Genomic DNA, 18,466 nt, shown 5'->3' with positions numbered 1-18,466 from the left:
ATACGGTATATAAATGTGCTTTACTGCTGACTAAATACTTACCTTGATGATAGAAATCCATTCTGCTGTTTTACAGAAATCCATTGATGAAATTATACCCTGCAGTTCTCATATCTGGCCACTAAGCCTACAACTAGACTCACTATCTGGTCTGCATAGATGACTTTTCACTAAGCTCATTATCATCACAGACATGATTACAATGAAAGGCGACTAGCGATGAGCAAACATGCTGGGATAAGGCGTTATCTAAGCATGCTCGTGTGCTAACCGAGCGTCTTCGCCGTGCTCGAAAAATATGTTCTGAGTCCCCACAGCTGCACGTCTTGCGGCTGTATATGCAGCCGCGGGGACTCGAACATATTTTTCAAGTACACCGAAGTGACTGTTCGCACTCGAGCATCCTCAGATAACAAATTATCCCAGCACGCATGCTCATCACTAAAGGCAACATCTCTATCAACAGAAGATAATACGCAATCCACCATTCATAACAGCTGATGTCACAGCTCACCTCCTCACCCTCTCTTCATAATGACCCTGATGAGAGCATGCTCATTACATAGGATTCAGTAGGGTCAGAGCTGAGCGCTCGCCCAGGCTGCTAGCTCCGGGAACCTTGCCTCTGCATCAAGGGAGAAGTGCAGGGGTAATAAATCTGGAGGTCTCCTGGAATATGGACTGCTGCAGAGCAGCGCTGCATGCTCCAAATTAGTATAGCGCCTGTGAGTGGCGCATGCTCCTTACCTAGGCAACCGGCCACTCAGACTGCCATTTAGATGGGAACCTAAAATACGAGTTGTAGACTATACAATTAAAAGCCTCATACAGAGGATTTGTAACAGGGGGTGAATTGCAAAGTTGCTTATTTGTACAAACACTTGTCAATTTTATGCATTTAAAATAAATGCCTGTCAAAAGGTTTTTAAAAAAACAGAAAAAAAGCCAGTTCTTTTTGTCTTATTCAATTCCCGCCTCATGTCTGATAATACCAGTTTTAGTAGTTTTTAAATCCACTGTATGGTTCCAGAGATACAGGACTTTTCATCTACTGATAATTTCCTCTTGGGCGTGTCTTTAGGCTCTTCTGCATACTTACTGAGCTACGCCCCTTTGGTAAAGACAATAAAAAAAATAGCATGAACTAAAAAAAAGCCCGTATCTCTGGAACCGTACAACGTATTTTAAAAATGAGCGAAAAAAACAGTGGTAGATCACCTGCGCTGGTGTGGGTGCCTCTACTTGCACTAGGAGCTGCACATGAGGACAATAACTGGCAAATAAGGGGCTAGCAACAGTTGGAATTGTGCACTTACTAGATGCTGAGAAGATGGTGTGAGCGTAGATCTTCCTGGAGCTGAATGCCTGGCTACGTGCTGCAAGATCATGGGATGAAGGTAGCGCCTAGGTCCGCGCAAGCCTGGACAGCAGGGTGGACGCTGGAGCTAGGAGAAAACCGCCAACTTCTAGCGTGCCCCGGCCGGAAGCGACGCCGAAGCGGTGGCGGAGTGTGGGGGGGGGGGGGGCGTGGCGAGTAGCGTGACGTCACAGCTAATGGGCGGGCGCGTGTAAGGATTATCCAACGCGTTTCGAAAGAAGCGATCCTTCTTCGTCAGGGCTAGAAGTTGATGGTTTTCTCCTAGCTCCAGCGTCCACCCTGCTGTCCAGGCTTGCGCGGACCTAGGCGCTACCTTCATCCCATGATCTTGCAGCACGGAGCCAGGCATTCAGCTCCAGGAAGATCTACGCTCACACCATCTTCTCAGCATCTAGTAAGTGCACAATTCCAACTGTTGCTAGCCCCTTATTTGCCAGTTATTGTCCTCATGCGCAGCTCCTAGTGCAAGTAGAGGCGCCCACACCAGCGCAGGTGATCTACCACTGTTTTTTTCGCTCTTGTTACCTAATTACAGGGTGATACACAGACCCTGTTTTCATCACCAGCAGCTACCATTGTTTCCCTCTTACTCTCCACTCTCCGAGCGCCAGTGTATTATATTATTTTTTCGTATTTTAAAAATGAAAAAAATGGAAAATTCAGGGGAGCGTTGGGAATAAAATAAGAGCAAAGCTGGTCCACTTTCTATCAGGTGGTTCTAGATTTTTGACTTGGATTATATACACAGGGTAAACTTTCCTGGGCGCTGCTCCTCCGTTATTAAATCAAGGTTTATATGCTGGGGAAGATGGGTCTGAGAAATGGCAGAGACATGCGAGACTAGTGATTTGAGAGGAAGAGCAGATGAAGGGCTGGATGACTGCTGTGTACAGAGGATAGAGTTTTGCAGAAATCACCAACATAAAAAGGATTTGTGGGCATGTCTGTGCAGGAGCGCACCTGAAACAGCTCTCCTCTCTGCCGTTCACTGCGTTGTAATTATGAGGAAAGGCGCCACGCTAAGACATCAATGGTTTGTGCACAATACGAGAATTGTAGGATAGGAAAGGCTCAAACACGCGGCACAACTGTGCCACTGAATTATGTACACGTCCACAATAAGGGCAGAAAGCGCAATTCACACGCGCGTCGTCCTGTCTGCAGCTTCACTGTACCCTCCCGGCTTATAAATACTCTGGAAATCTGTGTTGGCGTGATCCCGGCCTCGGGTGACTGGAGAAACTTATCCCCCCTGGAGGCAAATGACTCAATTCTCAATAGCTGCCTGACTCATTGCTCGGGTTCACCCGAGTCAAAACTGCAACTCAATGCTTTCCTATGCAGCTGAATTTCCTACAACTTCATCCAATTAAAGGCAAAAGCAGAGCGGGAAAAATCCACAAAAACATAATTTGCACATGGAGGTTTTTAGCCAAACACCTGAGGAAGGCTGGATAGAGGCGAAACACTTTAAGTTTTCACAAAAAATTGCATTTTATCCTTCCGGTACCTTTTTGGTAATTTGATTTCATCTTCTACTGTTGGAAAGCCCTTCGCTTGGTATCTTCACCCTCATTATGGAGCTTTTTTAGAGCAGAAACTGAGCGTGAAATCTAAATCCTACTCGAGATCTTAAGTTTCCACTCCAAAAACTCAGTAAAAAATAGATTCAAAGAGCAAATACCTGTACACTATCTGTGCCCTGAGATTTTCAAGCAGAAAAGAAACTCTCCAAAACCTCCCCCAAAACTCCACAAAAACTTAGCGTTTCCACTCAGCAAAAACCTTACCATGCAGATTTGTCACAGATTTTGCTGCAGTTTTTACCCCATGTATTGCAAAGGTCGAGATCGGACCCACATGCTGTCAATGTAAAATCCACATGGACGTTTTACACAAACGGTGTTGTAATACTTGGTAATTTTCCGCTTGAAAAATCCAAAAAGTATATCCACCCTGTATGATCATAAGTAAAGGGTCCCTTAACTATGTATCCGGTTTAGTAGTGTTCATCAATGGGTATCCCGATGTTGATCTCCCCTTCCCCCCCAAATAGTGCTCAAACCAACGCTCAAGGGGTGAAGGGGCTACAGAGGAAATATATGGGTGTTACTCCGCTTTACTCCAACTCTGGCTACACAATCTGTTCCTTGACCTAAGCGATCAATAAAAGTATCAGGGCGAGGTCCGCCAAAGATCAATATGACTAAACACAAGCTATAAAAGCAGGAAAAACTTCTAAAAGTTTACTAGTTCTTTAAAAAGTAAAACTTTATTTAAAAAAAAAAGCCTCCCGTCAGTGAGAGCCGAGTGTCAGGAGACTCTGGAGGAGGTCACTGTACAGTAGATGCGTTTCTGGAGGACGGAATGTTTTGGGAGTTTGTTTTTTTTTTGACCACCTTTAGTAGATTTTTTTTATGTACGTTTTCTACAGGATCCTTCTCGGGAGGCTTAAAAATAAATAAAAAGAAAAATGAAAATAGGTTTTTGTGCTATTTTTTTTTACTTCTGTGAGAACTTGTGTACACAGCTACGCACCAACCTGTGAGCACACAGCTATCTAATACCACAGGTTCTTTTCTGACCAATTTAGTGGGTAAGGTAGTTTAAAAAAAAAAAAATTAATAAAGGTATGAAAAATGGGCAATCGATTTAATATGGAACAATACTGAAGATCTGTGTGTCACAAATCATCTAGACGGTCATATGCAAGAGGCCCGACTGGGCAAACTGGTCCAATGGACAGACGTCACTGGCGTGGTCTTATCACACCTGCCTAATTATCTAATAATAATAATAATCATCTTTATTTGTATAGCACCAACATATTCTGCAGCACTTCACAGTTTAATAAGCCCCTAGTATACAGAGATGAACTATAGTAATTCTGTATCTGTCCCGCACGTGGCGGCCTCCATAACACACAGAAAGCCGGGGATCCTCGAATACTTCACATTGGCAGCACGTAGCCGTCTCCACAGCTTTACTGAAATACCTTTTTTATTCTTAGCGTTTATTGTCACATTTAGGAGCCGCTCATAAAGCCGCTGCTTTCTGCTAAATCATTGCTGTGCTCATTACCAAATACCTTACAGAACGCCGTGTACAGGGGGGGAAATTACAGTACAGGAGCACAACCACAGAATTACTAAACAGGAAATGACCGGGATCTAAGGGGCAACGCTTCTCCTTGTGAAGAGGGACAAGCCAAGCCTGGCAGGTCATACTAATCGGAGTTAAAAACAGACGAGCGCAATCTGAAAAAAAACAGGATTGTACTCTGACTAATGTTAGTCAATTTTTCAGAGGTAGTTAAACACATAACTCAGAAAAAAATGAAGGAAAAAAAAATGTTTAAAAAAAAAAAAAATCATTCGGTTTTTAAAGTTGAAAGACATACCGTTAAGTGCATAGAGTTCAACCTACTAAGGGTGGGACTGGTGAAAGCAAGTTAGCAGTGATCGGTGGGGGTCCGACATCGATCAGAACAGGGTACATGCCCAACCGCCACTCCATGCGCTACCTATGGAGATGAGGAGCGCTGCGCTCTTTCCGGCAGCCACATAGAGGAGGAATGGTGCGGCGGTCAGACGTCCAACCTGCAAAATTAGATAAAAATGTCCTGTTGCAGCTTAAAATCCTTCATTCAGTTTGTTTATTTGGAAAGTAAAAATGCCGCGGTGCAGATACACGACCCAGATACTTCCTCCCAGCGACGTTCTGCAGGAAGTCCGAGGGGAACTCTTCTCCAACCAACCGGATCTCAAAAAGTTTCCTTACCACGGAGTGATGCAACCTAATATTTACAACCTCAAAATTCTAAGGTTGTCAGAGAATGCTGAGACTTGTAGTTGGAGATCACAACCGCCATAAAAACACATAATAGTACAAGAAACGCTCCAGAGAGCAAAGTGCACGATACAGGGATCCAAACCCCCCCAAAAAAAAAACACGATTCCTGTATCCCACACCACTCACTCCAGCACTGTGTGTAATTGCATATCGAAATAGTAAGAGTTAATACCAAAAATTCTGACAGGTTTTTTTTTTTTTTTTTTTTTAAGAGCTCTGCTTGCTGTCGTATAATTGGAACTTTTACTAGACAGATAAAAATCTCTCCTAGTGATGGACACACAATCATTCATTACATGAGAGTCAATCACACGACCAGTAAAGCAGGGTCCCACTAATGACAGCAAGCAGTGATCTTGAAAAATACATTACGTTTTTGGTCTTAATACATTCAGGCTGTGTGCACACGTTGCAGTTTTTCGCGGTTTTTCCCGATACAAACGCTATAAAACCGCAAAAAAAACGCATACAATAAGCATCCCATCATTTAGAATGAATTCTGCATGTTTTGTGCACATGATGCGTTTTTTTCCGCGAAAAAAACGCATCGCGGTAAAAACCGCAGCATGTTCATTAATTTTTGGGTTTTTTTTTGCGGATTTCCCACTCCAAAATGCATTGGGAAGTGTCCGGAAAAAACCGCGGCAAAACCGCGGCAAAAACGCATGCGGTTTTCTTGCGGATTTCTTGCAGAAAATGTCCGGAATTCTCAGGAATTTTCTGCGAGAAATCCTGAACGTGTGCACATAGCCTCAATCCGGACATTGCAGGGAAAATCTGCAAAAGACACGGATCCTCGCTGCGGACATAAAACTTGCAGCGTCAATTTATGCTGCGGATTTCACACTTTATAAAGCAGCATTTCTGCAACCACGTGTGCAACGTTTATATCTTTTGCCGGAGAATTTTGCTGCAGATTTTTCCACTTTTGATCAGACCCTTGTGCACATACCCCAATAGTTCACAGAATTCACACGTTATGGTCAAATTGGGGAAGATCCAAAATTGTGACAAAATGCTGAAAATTTAACAATTTTGATTGTGACGTTCATTCTGAGTGTTCTTCTGGCCTCAGGACAGATCATCAATTTAATATTGGTGGGGATCAGACGTTCCAAACCCCCCACCCAGCAGGTGTATAGAGTGAATGGAGCTCAACGACACGGCTCCCAACGGGGCAGCGACCACTGCCAGGCAGAGAACTGAACAGCCACGCCCAGGGGTTCTGGGTACCAGACCCTCAATCACATGTTGATCACCGATCATAAGAAAAGACTATTTATAGAGAAAGCCAAAAACCCCTTCAAAGGCAATATGTCACCAGAAAATTATCTGTTTAAATCTGATTTTTATGTTAAATGTATTTTTTTTTTACAGTCTCATTATTATCACAGGCAGGATTACAATGACTCTTAACACCTCTATATACAGTAGATCACACAGAATCCACCATTCACAATAGGTGATGTCACAGCTCACCTCCTCCTCTGTATAATGACTGATAACACCTCTATATACAGTAGATAACACAGGATCCACATTCACAATAGATATCACAGCTCACCTCCTCCTGTACAATGACTGATAACACCTCTATATACAGTAGATAACACAGGATCCACCATTCACAATAGGTGATGTCACAGCTCACCTCCTCCTCCTGTACAATGACTGATAACACCTCTATATACAGTAGATAACACAGGATCCACCATCCACAATAGGTGATGTTACAGCTCACCTCCTCCTGTACAATGACTGATAACACCTCTATATACAGTAGATAGCACAGGATCCTCCATTCACAATAGGTGATGTCACAGCTCACCTCCTCCTCTGTATAATGACTGATAACACCTCTATATACAGTAGATAACACAGGATCCACATTCACAATAGATATCACAGCTCACCTCCTCCTGTACAATGACTGATAACACCTCTATATACAGTAGATAACACAGGATCCACCATTCACAATAGGTGATGTCACAGCTCACCTCCTCCAGAACCCAAACCATGTGCCCAACAGCAAATCAGTGTCTCTAATTTGGTTTTGTGGTCATTGTGAAAATACAATTTTTAAAAAAATATTTATTTAGTGAAAACAAAAAAAAAAAAAAAAAATCAAAACTTAAAAAGAAAAGTATATATAGCTAAAACCCACTTTTTTCTAAAGTATTTGATACAAGCTGCATCGTGTATGTGTATGTGGCCATTATTCCAGCCGGTCTGTCTTTTCTGTATCGGTGATGTAACGCAGCAGCGCTTCCCTACAATTACAGCGGTCAATTCTTCATTCCGCGCTCCGCTTCTCTGCAGGAACAGTCGAGCTTTTCAGAGCAATGATACTAAAGCCATTGTGCGGGAGACAGACCAAGAATACCCGCAAACCACAGTTTTTCCACCACCAGACTCCGACTTGGCAGAAGGCGCAGTTTGTTTTCTTAGCGCTGCCGGCTAAAACAAATCCAGAATTCTGAAGATCATTCTGCTGCCACAAAGCACAATGGGGCTTGGGGAGAATCTGCTCCTTCAGAAGCTCGGACTCCGCTGTACGGAGCCGGAACACACGAGACATTATTGGATCAGGTGCAACTCGGCAAAGACCCGGAGCCACAATGGGCCGACATAAAATTATCCAAACAAGAAGAGCCATTTGTACCACGGAAGTGTTAATAACCAGAACTCGGGTCCCGTCTACATCGAAAATGTCTCTAATTTTGTCAAGCGGGTGTAATAAAGCTACACATTAATGATCTACAGCCACTAGACACCCCTCGCTGCGGAGTTAGATCATCATTGTATTCTATGGTATCATCCACGTTCTGTTCAGTAGAAACATGAGTAATTCCACCAAGTCTTGGGGTCACATTAAAGCCCTAGACTCAGGAACGAACCAGGAACCAACATTATCCGCATTCACATTTGTAGTCTGTTACTAAGGAGAAAGAAGATAAAATAGATTTTTCTATTTTTCTATATAAAGAACAAAAATTGTCCCCCCAGAGTGAGGGTAATGCTCTGGATAATATATCATGTCTATCTTGCAAAAATGTTAAAGAGAACCCATCAGAAGGTTTTTTTTTACCCTAAAGCACCACCACCTTATTGTTCTCTTCCCGTAGGATCCAAAGGTTTTCTTCGGAGGAGTGGGGGGCACCATCTTATTTTGCCATTTTGGGGCTCACTTTCCTAAAAACGTTCAATTCTCCTCTCAAGCCAGATGTTCTTTCGATCTTTCCACTCATGGGAGGTGGAGATGCTGCAGAGTCAAGACGAGCTGTTCGCACAATATTCGCAGCACATATGGCTTCACGAACGTTCCTGAGATCAGGGCCAATGAGGATGATCCCTGTACTCTGTGGGATCAACGCATCCATAGGTTAGGACTAAGGCGTGGACAGCTTGACTCTGAGAACCTCCACTGCCATGAATGGAGACTGTGGTAGGAGAACTATCAGGTGGTGCTTTAGCAGGCAAAAACCTTCTGAAATGTTCGCCGCAACGCCTGCATTTCCCTTATGAGGATATTATTTATAGACATACGTCAGTGGGAATGGTGGCAAATCGCGCAGTCACCAGTGGTATGGTCGTGGAAAGAGGTAGCGCCTCTCGGGATGCCTGTCAGGGGGCCGCCTAGGCTACAAGAATGCTGAGATTTATTGTTCTACCTTCATGGCATTCAAAAATCAAATGAAAAAAAAAACCCAACGTAGAACAGATCGAGTCCTACAACAATGTCACGTGGCAGGACGAGAGGTCCTTCTCTGTGATGAGGCTTTTTGCAGTTGCGCCGGGTCGGTGCTGGTGTCGGCCCATAGAAGCCCCTCCAGATACTAGTAAGATACCAGTCAGCTCCACTGCCCGACTCACGTATCAGCTCCCCTCCGTGCCGACTGCAGGAGACCCCTACTGCCACATCTACCTGAACAGCTCAGCGTAACGACCGGTGATCCCATCTCCTCGCTCAGTTGTGCATGCTGTTGATTGATTTATAAATAAAAATACCACGGTCATTCGGCACACGGACTCCTTATCCATGATCAGGCGCATGGCGATCAATACATCACAGCAGGAGCTATAATGCACGAGTTATGGGGTAAAAATCCATAAAGCTGCCAAGGAGTGATGCTACCCTAAAGAGCCATAGAGGCCTACAGAGAGAACGACATGAGGCGGGAGGATGCGGGACGACCAATTATTTGGCATTAACAAGGAAGAAAGACAAATTGTCCTACTGCCGGGGCGGATCAGCCACTTTTTTAGATCTGAGGTACATATGGAAATTGTCTGCTTGGTCGGGTGTCCCCGCATTGGGGACAGTGGGGGACGGGCGGACCATCTGGGGGGCCTATGACTCTGGAGCGATGTCCGGGTAAAGAAGGAGCAGAAGTTATCATTTCAACACCTCATTCTTTTGTTTTCTTGGGTGACAAGTCACACAGAAGCGACTCGCTCTTCTCTCCCCTTTGAAAACACATGAGCACTCAGCCGAGTAAGCATGCGCCTGGGAGGTCAGAAGAGAGGGCTGGTGGAAGAACCAAAGGTTTTTCATAAAAGAACATTAACATTTGCGTCTAAACTTCAGGTTTTTTTTACTGTCATATCGGAAGAGAAAAACATTGTTGTCCAAGGGAACCTGCAGATCATTCTGAGCCGTTGCCGGCAAAAAGTAGATATTGCTGGGAAAAGCTGTGGCCGGCTGGGCTGCTGAAATGTGGTCTTACATGGCGGCCATTCAGATGAATCAGGATATAATGCCCTTATGGACTGTCCCTCCTTAGGTCTTGGGGTGCTGTGTGCAGCTAAAAGATTCCTTCCCCCCTGCAACCCTGCAAGGTAGATGGGAGCAACACAGGCGTCAGGAAAACTATACCTGACCTCCACAGTGGCTGTCCAGTCTGGTAAGGTGGGAAAAAGTTTGTTGGGGGCCCTTGTTTTCAGCAAGAGCTAGTGATGGACAAAATCCTAGTGCACATTTTCTGGCACGCTGCCTCTTTTCTGCGCCACGCCCCACCTTTGTGCGCCGGCCCGCCCCATCTTTGAGTGCCACGCCCCATCTTCTTTGCGCACCGGCCCGCCCCTTCTTTGTGCGCCGGCCCACCCCTTCTTTGTGCGCTGGCCCGCCCCTTCTTTGTGCGCCGGCCCACCCCTTTGTGCGCTGGCCTGCCCCACCTTCTTTGTGTGCCGGCCCGCCCCTTCTTTGTGCGCCACGCCCCACCTTCTTTTGAACTTGTGTAAAGCTACATTTTCAGGGTTTCATAAAAAAAAAAAATCCAATTTAGACACCACAGAAAAGGTCAGACGCGAGGCAGTAGCTGCACACAATAAGAGTAACTGGAAACTTACATAAACATTCATCGTTAGGGTGAGTTCACACTGGGTCTTTTCTGCATAGTTTTCAAAACAAACTCTCCAATCAAAACTCATGGTTTTTGGAGACTTCCTGCTTAAGAAAGGCAGCAAAAAAACAAAAAAAAAAAAAACCCAGCATGAGAAATACCATTACAGTGACATAGCAGTTTAGCCTGACAAATCCATTGTAGGACTGGAGGACGTATTCTAAACGGAGCGGCCCACCCACGGTCATGACGTATCCGGGCAGGAGGAGACGAGAACATTAACTCTGTACATGAAGTTTACTTTACACATACGCAAAGTCCAATAAAAACGCTCACCTGTTCTTTTACAGATGCCAAAATGTTTGTGGCTGTGGACTCTGGCTCCACGCCTGTGGTGGAGGGAGCATCCTGGGGGGCTTTTTGCAGCCCCTCTTCCATCATGGGAGTCTGCTCAGGAGCTGGCATGGCGCCTACAATACAAGAACAGACAATAAAATAACTGTAAAGTTGCTTAATAAACCTATAATCAGGCAGTCATAGTGTTTTCAAGTTACAAAAACTTTTGCAAACTTTTTGGAACTTTTGCATTTTGACTTTCACTGTGACACTGTAGGACGGAGCAGGGTTCACTGTAGGCTTCTACCTGCCTGAAATCCTTCAGTCTCGGGCTTTCCCGGATTAGAGCACACTCCGTGCTGGGCGTTGTCCGCATGTAAACTACCTGCCTTTACATTTCCGTTGGTTGTTAGGACTCGTCCCGTCATTTACTCAACAATTAAAATAATCAACCAGAGGAAGGAGGGAAAGGAGCCATTAATGTAACCGCTAAGAGCCCACCGCCAACATGTCAGGAGTGGAGCCCCTGTGCACGTCACTGCCGATCCGGCAGCTTACAATGTGTGTAATTAAGTGATGGCAGCGGCATTATTCGGTGGTCGGTGACCTCACCATGAGCGTGTCGATGCCTGCCGCCGTCCAGTGTCACTACCGGGGATTTGTGTAACATTCGCTGGGATTAGGCAGCACTTTTGTTGAAGTTTTTTTGGGGGGTTCATAATCTACACAGAAAATCTGCAACTGATCAGCTCCACCTGCGAGTCTGAATGACGCCAATGGAGAACGACGTATGACGGAGATCAGGTCCACTGAAGATGTGGCATATGCCGGAAAAGCATCACATCCAACAAACCCTTTAATATTGTGTTTAGCAAAGGAGCAAAAGAAGAGGTGGAGAACACAATAAATTACCTTTTTTGTGTTATATTTGCACATTTGGCCACCCTGGACATCACACCGTGCGTTGGGTGTCCCTGTGGTAGAGTGGTGAGCTCAGTGGTACCTCTGGTGACGCACCACCACCATGCATAAGTGGTCACTGCAGTGGTGTGGCATAGCCGTGTACCCGGTGGCCCCTTCGGTGGCGCAGCATCACCTTGAACCCAATGGTCTCTGCAATGGAGTGACATCCCCATGCGCCCTGTAGTACCTGCGGCGGAGTGACATCCCCGTGTGCCCGGTAGTCCCTGCGGTGGCGTGACATCCTCGTGTGCCCGGTAGTCCCTGCGGTGGAATGGCATCCCCGTGTGCCCAGTAGTCCCTGCGGTGGAATGGCACCCCCGTGTGCCCTGTAGTCCCTGCGGTGGCATGCCACCCCAGTGCGCCCGGTGGTCCCTGTATGGAATCCCGTTTTCCCCCGTAGTCCCTGTTGTGGCATGCGATCCCAGTGCGCCCGGTAGTCCATGCGGTGGAATGGCATCCCCGTGTGCCCGGTAGTCCCTGCGGTAGCATGGCATCCCCGTGTGCCCGGTATTCCCTGCGGTGGCATGGCATCCCCGTGTGCACGGTAGTCCCTGCGGTGGCATGGCAACCTCGTGTGCCCGATATTCGCCGCGGTGGCATGGCATCCCCGTGCGCCTGGTATTCCCTATGGTGGCATGGCATCCCCGTGCACCTGGAAGTCCCTGCGGTGACATGGCATCACCGTGTGCCCCGTAGTCCCTGCGGTGACATGGCATCACCGTGTGCCCCGTAGTCCCTGCGGTGACATGGCATCACCGTGTGCCCCGTAGTCCCTGCGGTGACATGGCATCACCGTGTGCCCCGTAGTCCCTGCGGTGACATGGCATCACCGTGTGCCCCGTAGTCCCTGCGGTGACATGGCATCACCATGTGCCCCGTAGTCCCTGCGGTGACATGGCATCACCGTGTGCCCCGTAGTCCCTGCAGTGGTGCGATTTACGCTGCATGCGCATCTGGTCCCATTGAAACTGATGAGAACAGAGACATTTGTATCACACAACTTTCCCTATAAGTCGCTGAGCAGAAAACATTTATAAAACTTGCACAAATAACCAAACCGTGACCGGCACTTGCCTGGCTGCACTTTTACTGAACCCAGATTCTTCCGTTTTTTTTTTTTAGTTGGGTAGAGCGTAGCTCCATTATAACTAGACTGTGAGAAACAATGAGGCACAAACCTGCAGACGTCCTCAAAATACTCCGCCACGCACGCTCCCCGTCACCTCCACAGCGGCAATTAAAGGAGTTATTCAACTGATTAATGTGACAAATCATAAGCTATTATTTTTAATACACAGGAACAGTCGCCGGATCCCGGGCCCCTTGTGTGACTCTGATCTTCACAGTAATTGTCGGAAACGCTTATTTAAGCAAATCAGGATTTGCACAAGTGACATCCACAGATCTGGGGTCGGATCGCCAAGGTGTTTGGAACAACCTCCTGCTGAGCTCCTTCACAAGTGACAATTATCTAGTAGGTTTGAGGAGGCTGACAGGAGATCATGAAATACTGATGGAATTTAGATTTCTCTTTTGTTCAGTAATTTTTTGTAAAAAAAAAAAAATAAATAAAAATAAATAAATATTTCTATTTTTGAAAGCATTCTTACTTTGCATGGTTTCCGCGTACGAATATATATATATATATATATATATATATATATATATATATATATATATATATATATATATATATATATATTTGTATTTTTTTATTTATTTATTTTTTTCCACCAAGGAAATGACTTTAAACCCTAATTACGGTATGTACTTCTAGATTTCCACAGCAACAGGAGAGAAGATAGGAGCCGGCTTCTTGGAGTCTTGTGTATGTGATTACTTTGTGCGATCAGTAAAATAAGTACATGGAACGATTGGACACTTAGCACAGTACGGACCGGCTGGGTCTTGTGTCCGGCTTATACGGGACATTCAGAGCAAGCGACTGTCCCTCTAGGATGTCCATATTTTGTGTAATGGTGCCGCCATGACAGTACGACCTTTACACTTCAGATCTGGGCTGCATTTTACCAAAATATCCGCTTAGTGTATCTTGATCGGCACAGAACGTCACTGCGCTTCCTTTAGGCTCGTGTTCACATTTCTGTCCGGAAATTCCGGTCCAGGAATTAAGTAGTGACCCGTCATATCAGTACTGCAAATTTTAGCAGAAGGGTCACACCGATTATCACCAGTGCCCACAACAGAGTTCTATTTAATTTTTTTTTGCTTGTTTGTTTTTTTGTTTTTTTAAATGCAACAATAAAAGAATAAAAGAAACAAACAAAAAAAAAAAAAAACACACCAAAGGGACCCTAAAATCCCCTCTGCTTCTACTTAAGAACTGATGCAGTGGATCAACTATTCCATGCGTGTGTGAGGTTATGTGCACACATTGCGGATTCTCTGCGGATCCGCAGCGTTTTTTGAGGTGCAGAAACGCAATTGATTTACAGTACAATGTAAATCAATGAGAAAAAAAAATTGCTGTGCACTCGTTGCGGAAAATCCGCTGCGGTTTAAAAGAAGTAGCATGTCACTTTTTTACGAATCTGCAGCGTTTTTGTACCCATTCCATTATAGAAAACCGCAGGGGGGAAAAACGCAGCACATCAGCAAAAAAAAAAAAAAAAACGCAGAAAAACACAGAAAAAAAATGTGACAAATCCGCAGGTGCGTTTTCTGCCAGGAGAGGCAGAATCCGCACCATAAATTCCTAAGGCTAATCCACAACGTGTGCACATAGCCTTAAAACAGTAAGTCCAAACTAAAATGTGAACATATATGTACCATAACTGTATATTGTAAAAGCTTTGTCGTTACAGCTGATAGGGGTCTGTTCACACTTTTTTTCCCTGCATGAAAAACATTGCGTGCATTATGCTGGTATTTTGATGCATTTTTTTTGAATGGGTAAAGAAAATGCTAAAAGAATTGGCATGCTGTAGTTATAAAATAAAAAAAAAAAAAAAAACACAATGTGAATGAGACTACTATTTCACTGCTATGGTGATGCACTTTGTTTTTTACGAATGGAAAAACGCAACAAAGATTCTTTGTGTGAACAAGCCCTTACAGTAGTTTCTACACCGCAGTAGTTTGTGGCCGTTTCTCACGACAAGTTTTTGCCCTATGTTTAGCCAGGAAAGCTGGAAAGCTCCCGGCTAGGGATCAGTGGACCCATGGAAGTTCGGGTTCTGGTATCCATCCGAAATGTATGTCTCCTCCTCTATCTCGAACTTCCCCCGGAACTCTGTAACATTAAAACAGACTTTGGGGAGAAGTCCGTGTTCGGAGTTCAGTACCGGGCACCAAGTGTTTGGTACGAACCCCAAACTTTAAAGTTCGGGTCCGCTCATCTCTACTCCCGGCTCAATGATTATTGCCAGATGGACAAGGATAATGGTGTGCACTCAGGTCAAGGACACGGAGGTGCTGGTAAAACAGACCGTGTGGTCAAGTCAATAGTAGAAGAAAAAAAAAACGAGTGTGCGGTATTTTTTCTTCTACTATTGCCAGATGGAGGCGAAAACTCAGGGCCCCTCACTGCCATCAGTACATCATATAAGAAAATGTTATGGGGCGAGTGGTTTTCCATCCCACGGGTTCTAGTAAGAAGTTTACCACGCTGTGTGAGTGATGGAAGCCACGGGCGTGTGTGTGTCAAGCAGAGGCAAAAAATTGCAGTGTGAACCGAGCCTGTCATGACCGTAAACCCAAAAATGCTCCAATAATAAAGAAAACAAAAACCTATGGAAATGCAGATTGAGACATGGTACCATGTGATCGAGCCAAAATAAAAATTGGATTTGGTGTATAGATTCTCGATGACGGGCATCTCCACACCTATGAAAACCTATAATACGACGGAAGCTTTTATAAAACACTAGATGGCAGCCCGATTCTAAAGAATCGGGAGTCTAGAATCCATATATACTTGAAATTCGGCAGGAGCTTGAAGAGCAACGTCACTGGGCCCGCCTCCACGCAGTAGAAACTTGCTGTGAGGTAAAAATTCAAAAATCACACCAAAATGGCGGGCGGAGTGTGTCACAGTACGGCACGTTTCTGATTGGTCGCTCGCAGCAGGCGGCAACCAATCAGACACTGGACACTGTTGACGTCACTTAGCTCCGGACATTAGCTCCGGACATTAGCTCCGGACATTAGCTCCGGACAGGAAGTTGGCACAAATTGCAGGAAGTAGTATTCTAGGCAATTATATATAAGATGACGATTTCTAGACCAATTTAAGATTTATAATGGTGACTCGCGCTGTTAACCACAAGAGGAAACCACAGATCCCACAAGTACAGTCACATGGGAGAACATTTCTTGGCTCCACAATTATGGACTGGAAGCACTGACCCAACTCAGCAGGCACAGACTAGAGAAAAAATATACACAAAGCAACAAAATGGCAACCGCTCAATCACATCCAGAAATAAAACTGACAATATATAAGGCTTAAAGGGTTTCTTCTGTTTCAATAAACTTATTTTCACCTGGTCACCAATTAACAACAAAGCTGCAAATGTACTTTATTGATCCCTGAAATCATCCCATAGTGTGGCCACTAGGTGTCTCCCTTCTGGGTAATTTGCTGCCTGTTGTCAAGCGTAATCAGTCAATAGTATCACAGACACTAAGACTGATCAGCCAAGGGGCTCATTCAAAATGCAGGAATTAAAGGTGGGGCTTATTCTAACTGTAGGAAGTGGAGGTGGGGCTTATTCTAACTGTAGTAAGTGGGGCTTATTCTAACTGTAGGAAGTGGAGGTGGGGCTTATTCTAACTGTAGGAAGTGGAGATGGGGCTTATTCTAACTGTAGGAAGTGGGGCTTATTCTAACTGTAGGAAGTGGAGGTGGGGCTTATTCTAACTGTAGGAAGTGGAGATGGAGCTTATTCTAACTGTAGGAAGTGTAGCTTATTCTAACTGTAGGAAGTGGAGATGGGGCTTATTCTAACTGTAGGAAGTGTAGCTTATTCTAACTGTAGGAAGTGGAGGTGGGGCTTATTCTAACTGTAGGAAGTGGAGGTGGGGCTTATTCTAACTGTAGGAAGTGGAGGTGGGGCTTATTCTAACTGTAGGAAGTGGAGATGGGGCTTATTCTAACTGTAGTAAGTGGGGCTTATTCTAACTGTAGGAAGTGGAGGTGGGGCTTATTCTAACTGTAGGAAGTGGAGATGGGGCTTATTCTAACTGTAGGAAGTGGAGGTGGGGCTTATTCTAACTGTAGGAAGGGTAGCTTATTCTAACTGTAGGAAGTGGAGATGGGGCTTATTCTAACTGTAGGAAGTGGAGGTGGGGCTTATTCTAACTGTAGGAAGTGGAGGCGGGGCTTATTCTAACTGTAGGAAGTGGAGGTGGGGCTTATTCTAACTGTAGGAAGTGGAGATGGGGCTTATTCTAACTGTAGGGTGCATCATGCTGTAACGATGACCGTCAGCCAGTCTAATCAAAAAGAGTACACAGGGATGGTGGCAGGTAGGATGGGGCTTGCCAGGTTTCTGTCCGATAGCCACGGAAAAGAGCTTCACACCCCTGTCCTATTTTTAAGGGGAGCTGTATTGTTAAAAACACTATTGCTAGATTTCACATTGGGTTAAAAAAAAAAACACATCTCTCAGACCTGATGAGGCTGATTTACTTACATTTAAAACCCATGTCAGACTCTTATAATTCTGATACTAAGATTAGCATTTTAAGAGTAAACCGAAAGAATGAAACTGCTCATGAATCTCCATCCATCCACCCAGCCTGACTAACAGCAGCAGCTTGTACTGAGCAGTGTGAGATCTAACCAGCAGCAGGGAGGAGGGACACTGAGGATCTGTCCTGTGTTTTCAAAGCAAATACAGCATCCTTGCCGTGTTTAAGAGATCTACTTCACACTGTGTGTACTTGAATAACAAAATCTGATGACAAACCCAATTTTTCTTTTGTGCAAAAGGGAATGAGAAAATTGGTCTTCTATACAGAAGTGGGACATTAATGTACCACAACAATTTTTTGTGCAGTATCTTCTTGATGTTAAGACGCACAACAACAAAAAATTAAAAATGAAGATACAAGATCGTAAAAGATTAAAATAAAAAAATTAAAAAAAAAAACTTAAGAAAACAAAAATAATCCTGCCACTCACTTGTGGAATCTTCCCCAGAAATACTGGATGCAATCATCTTCTTTCAAGTATGTAATTTGCAAAAGTGCGGCCAGTGTCAAGAAATGATGGGTTGCCATGGATACGGGATATACATTTTTTTTTCCCCTTTTTCCCAATCTTAGTAAATAAGCCTATGTCTACAAGAAGCGCTGCAGCGGAGGGGAATATTTACTTCTCGGTTCTGCAGTGCGCTGCCCTTTCATGCAACGGTGCCCAGTAGACCAGAACGACGGGAGAGCAATTAATAGCATTGCAAACAAGCCGAATAATATTGCCTGACCTTTTGTGTCAAGATCAGCTGAAAGCCATGTTCTCAAAGCTCGGGAACATTGGCTGGAGGAAGAAAATGTACAATTCATACCCATTTCTCAAGGTCTCGACACCAAACAGGTAAATAAGTTGTCATCACGGCACGGACAGCTC

General features: G+C 44.8%; 1 protein-coding gene across 14 annotated transcripts in view; it reads right to left on the bottom strand.

The window, feature by feature from the left end:
• PKP4 (plakophilin 4) overlaps positions 1-18,466 on the bottom strand; it is a 252,906-nt gene that overhangs the window by 159,717 nt on the left and 74,723 nt on the right. For 13 of the 14 annotated variants that reach the window (XM_069732987.1, XM_069732985.1, XM_069732981.1 and 10 more), the window contains exon 2: positions 10,912-11,045. In XM_069732987.1, the coding sequence (XP_069589088.1) occupies positions 10,912-11,040 (129 nt within the window). In that variant the 5' untranslated portion in view covers positions 11,041-11,045. Of the gene's footprint in view, positions 1-10,911; positions 11,048-18,466 lie in introns of those variants that run through there. The other variant, XM_069732992.1, reaches the window with a different exon arrangement.

The sequence above is a fragment of the Ranitomeya imitator genome, chromosome 7 (assembly GCF_032444005.1).
Source record: "Ranitomeya imitator isolate aRanImi1 chromosome 7, aRanImi1.pri, whole genome shotgun sequence".
Taxonomy (NCBI): domain Eukaryota; kingdom Metazoa; phylum Chordata; class Amphibia; order Anura; family Dendrobatidae; genus Ranitomeya; species Ranitomeya imitator.
The sequence above is the reverse complement of the archived record's forward strand: the minus strand, read 5'-3'. Positions and strand labels throughout refer to the sequence as shown.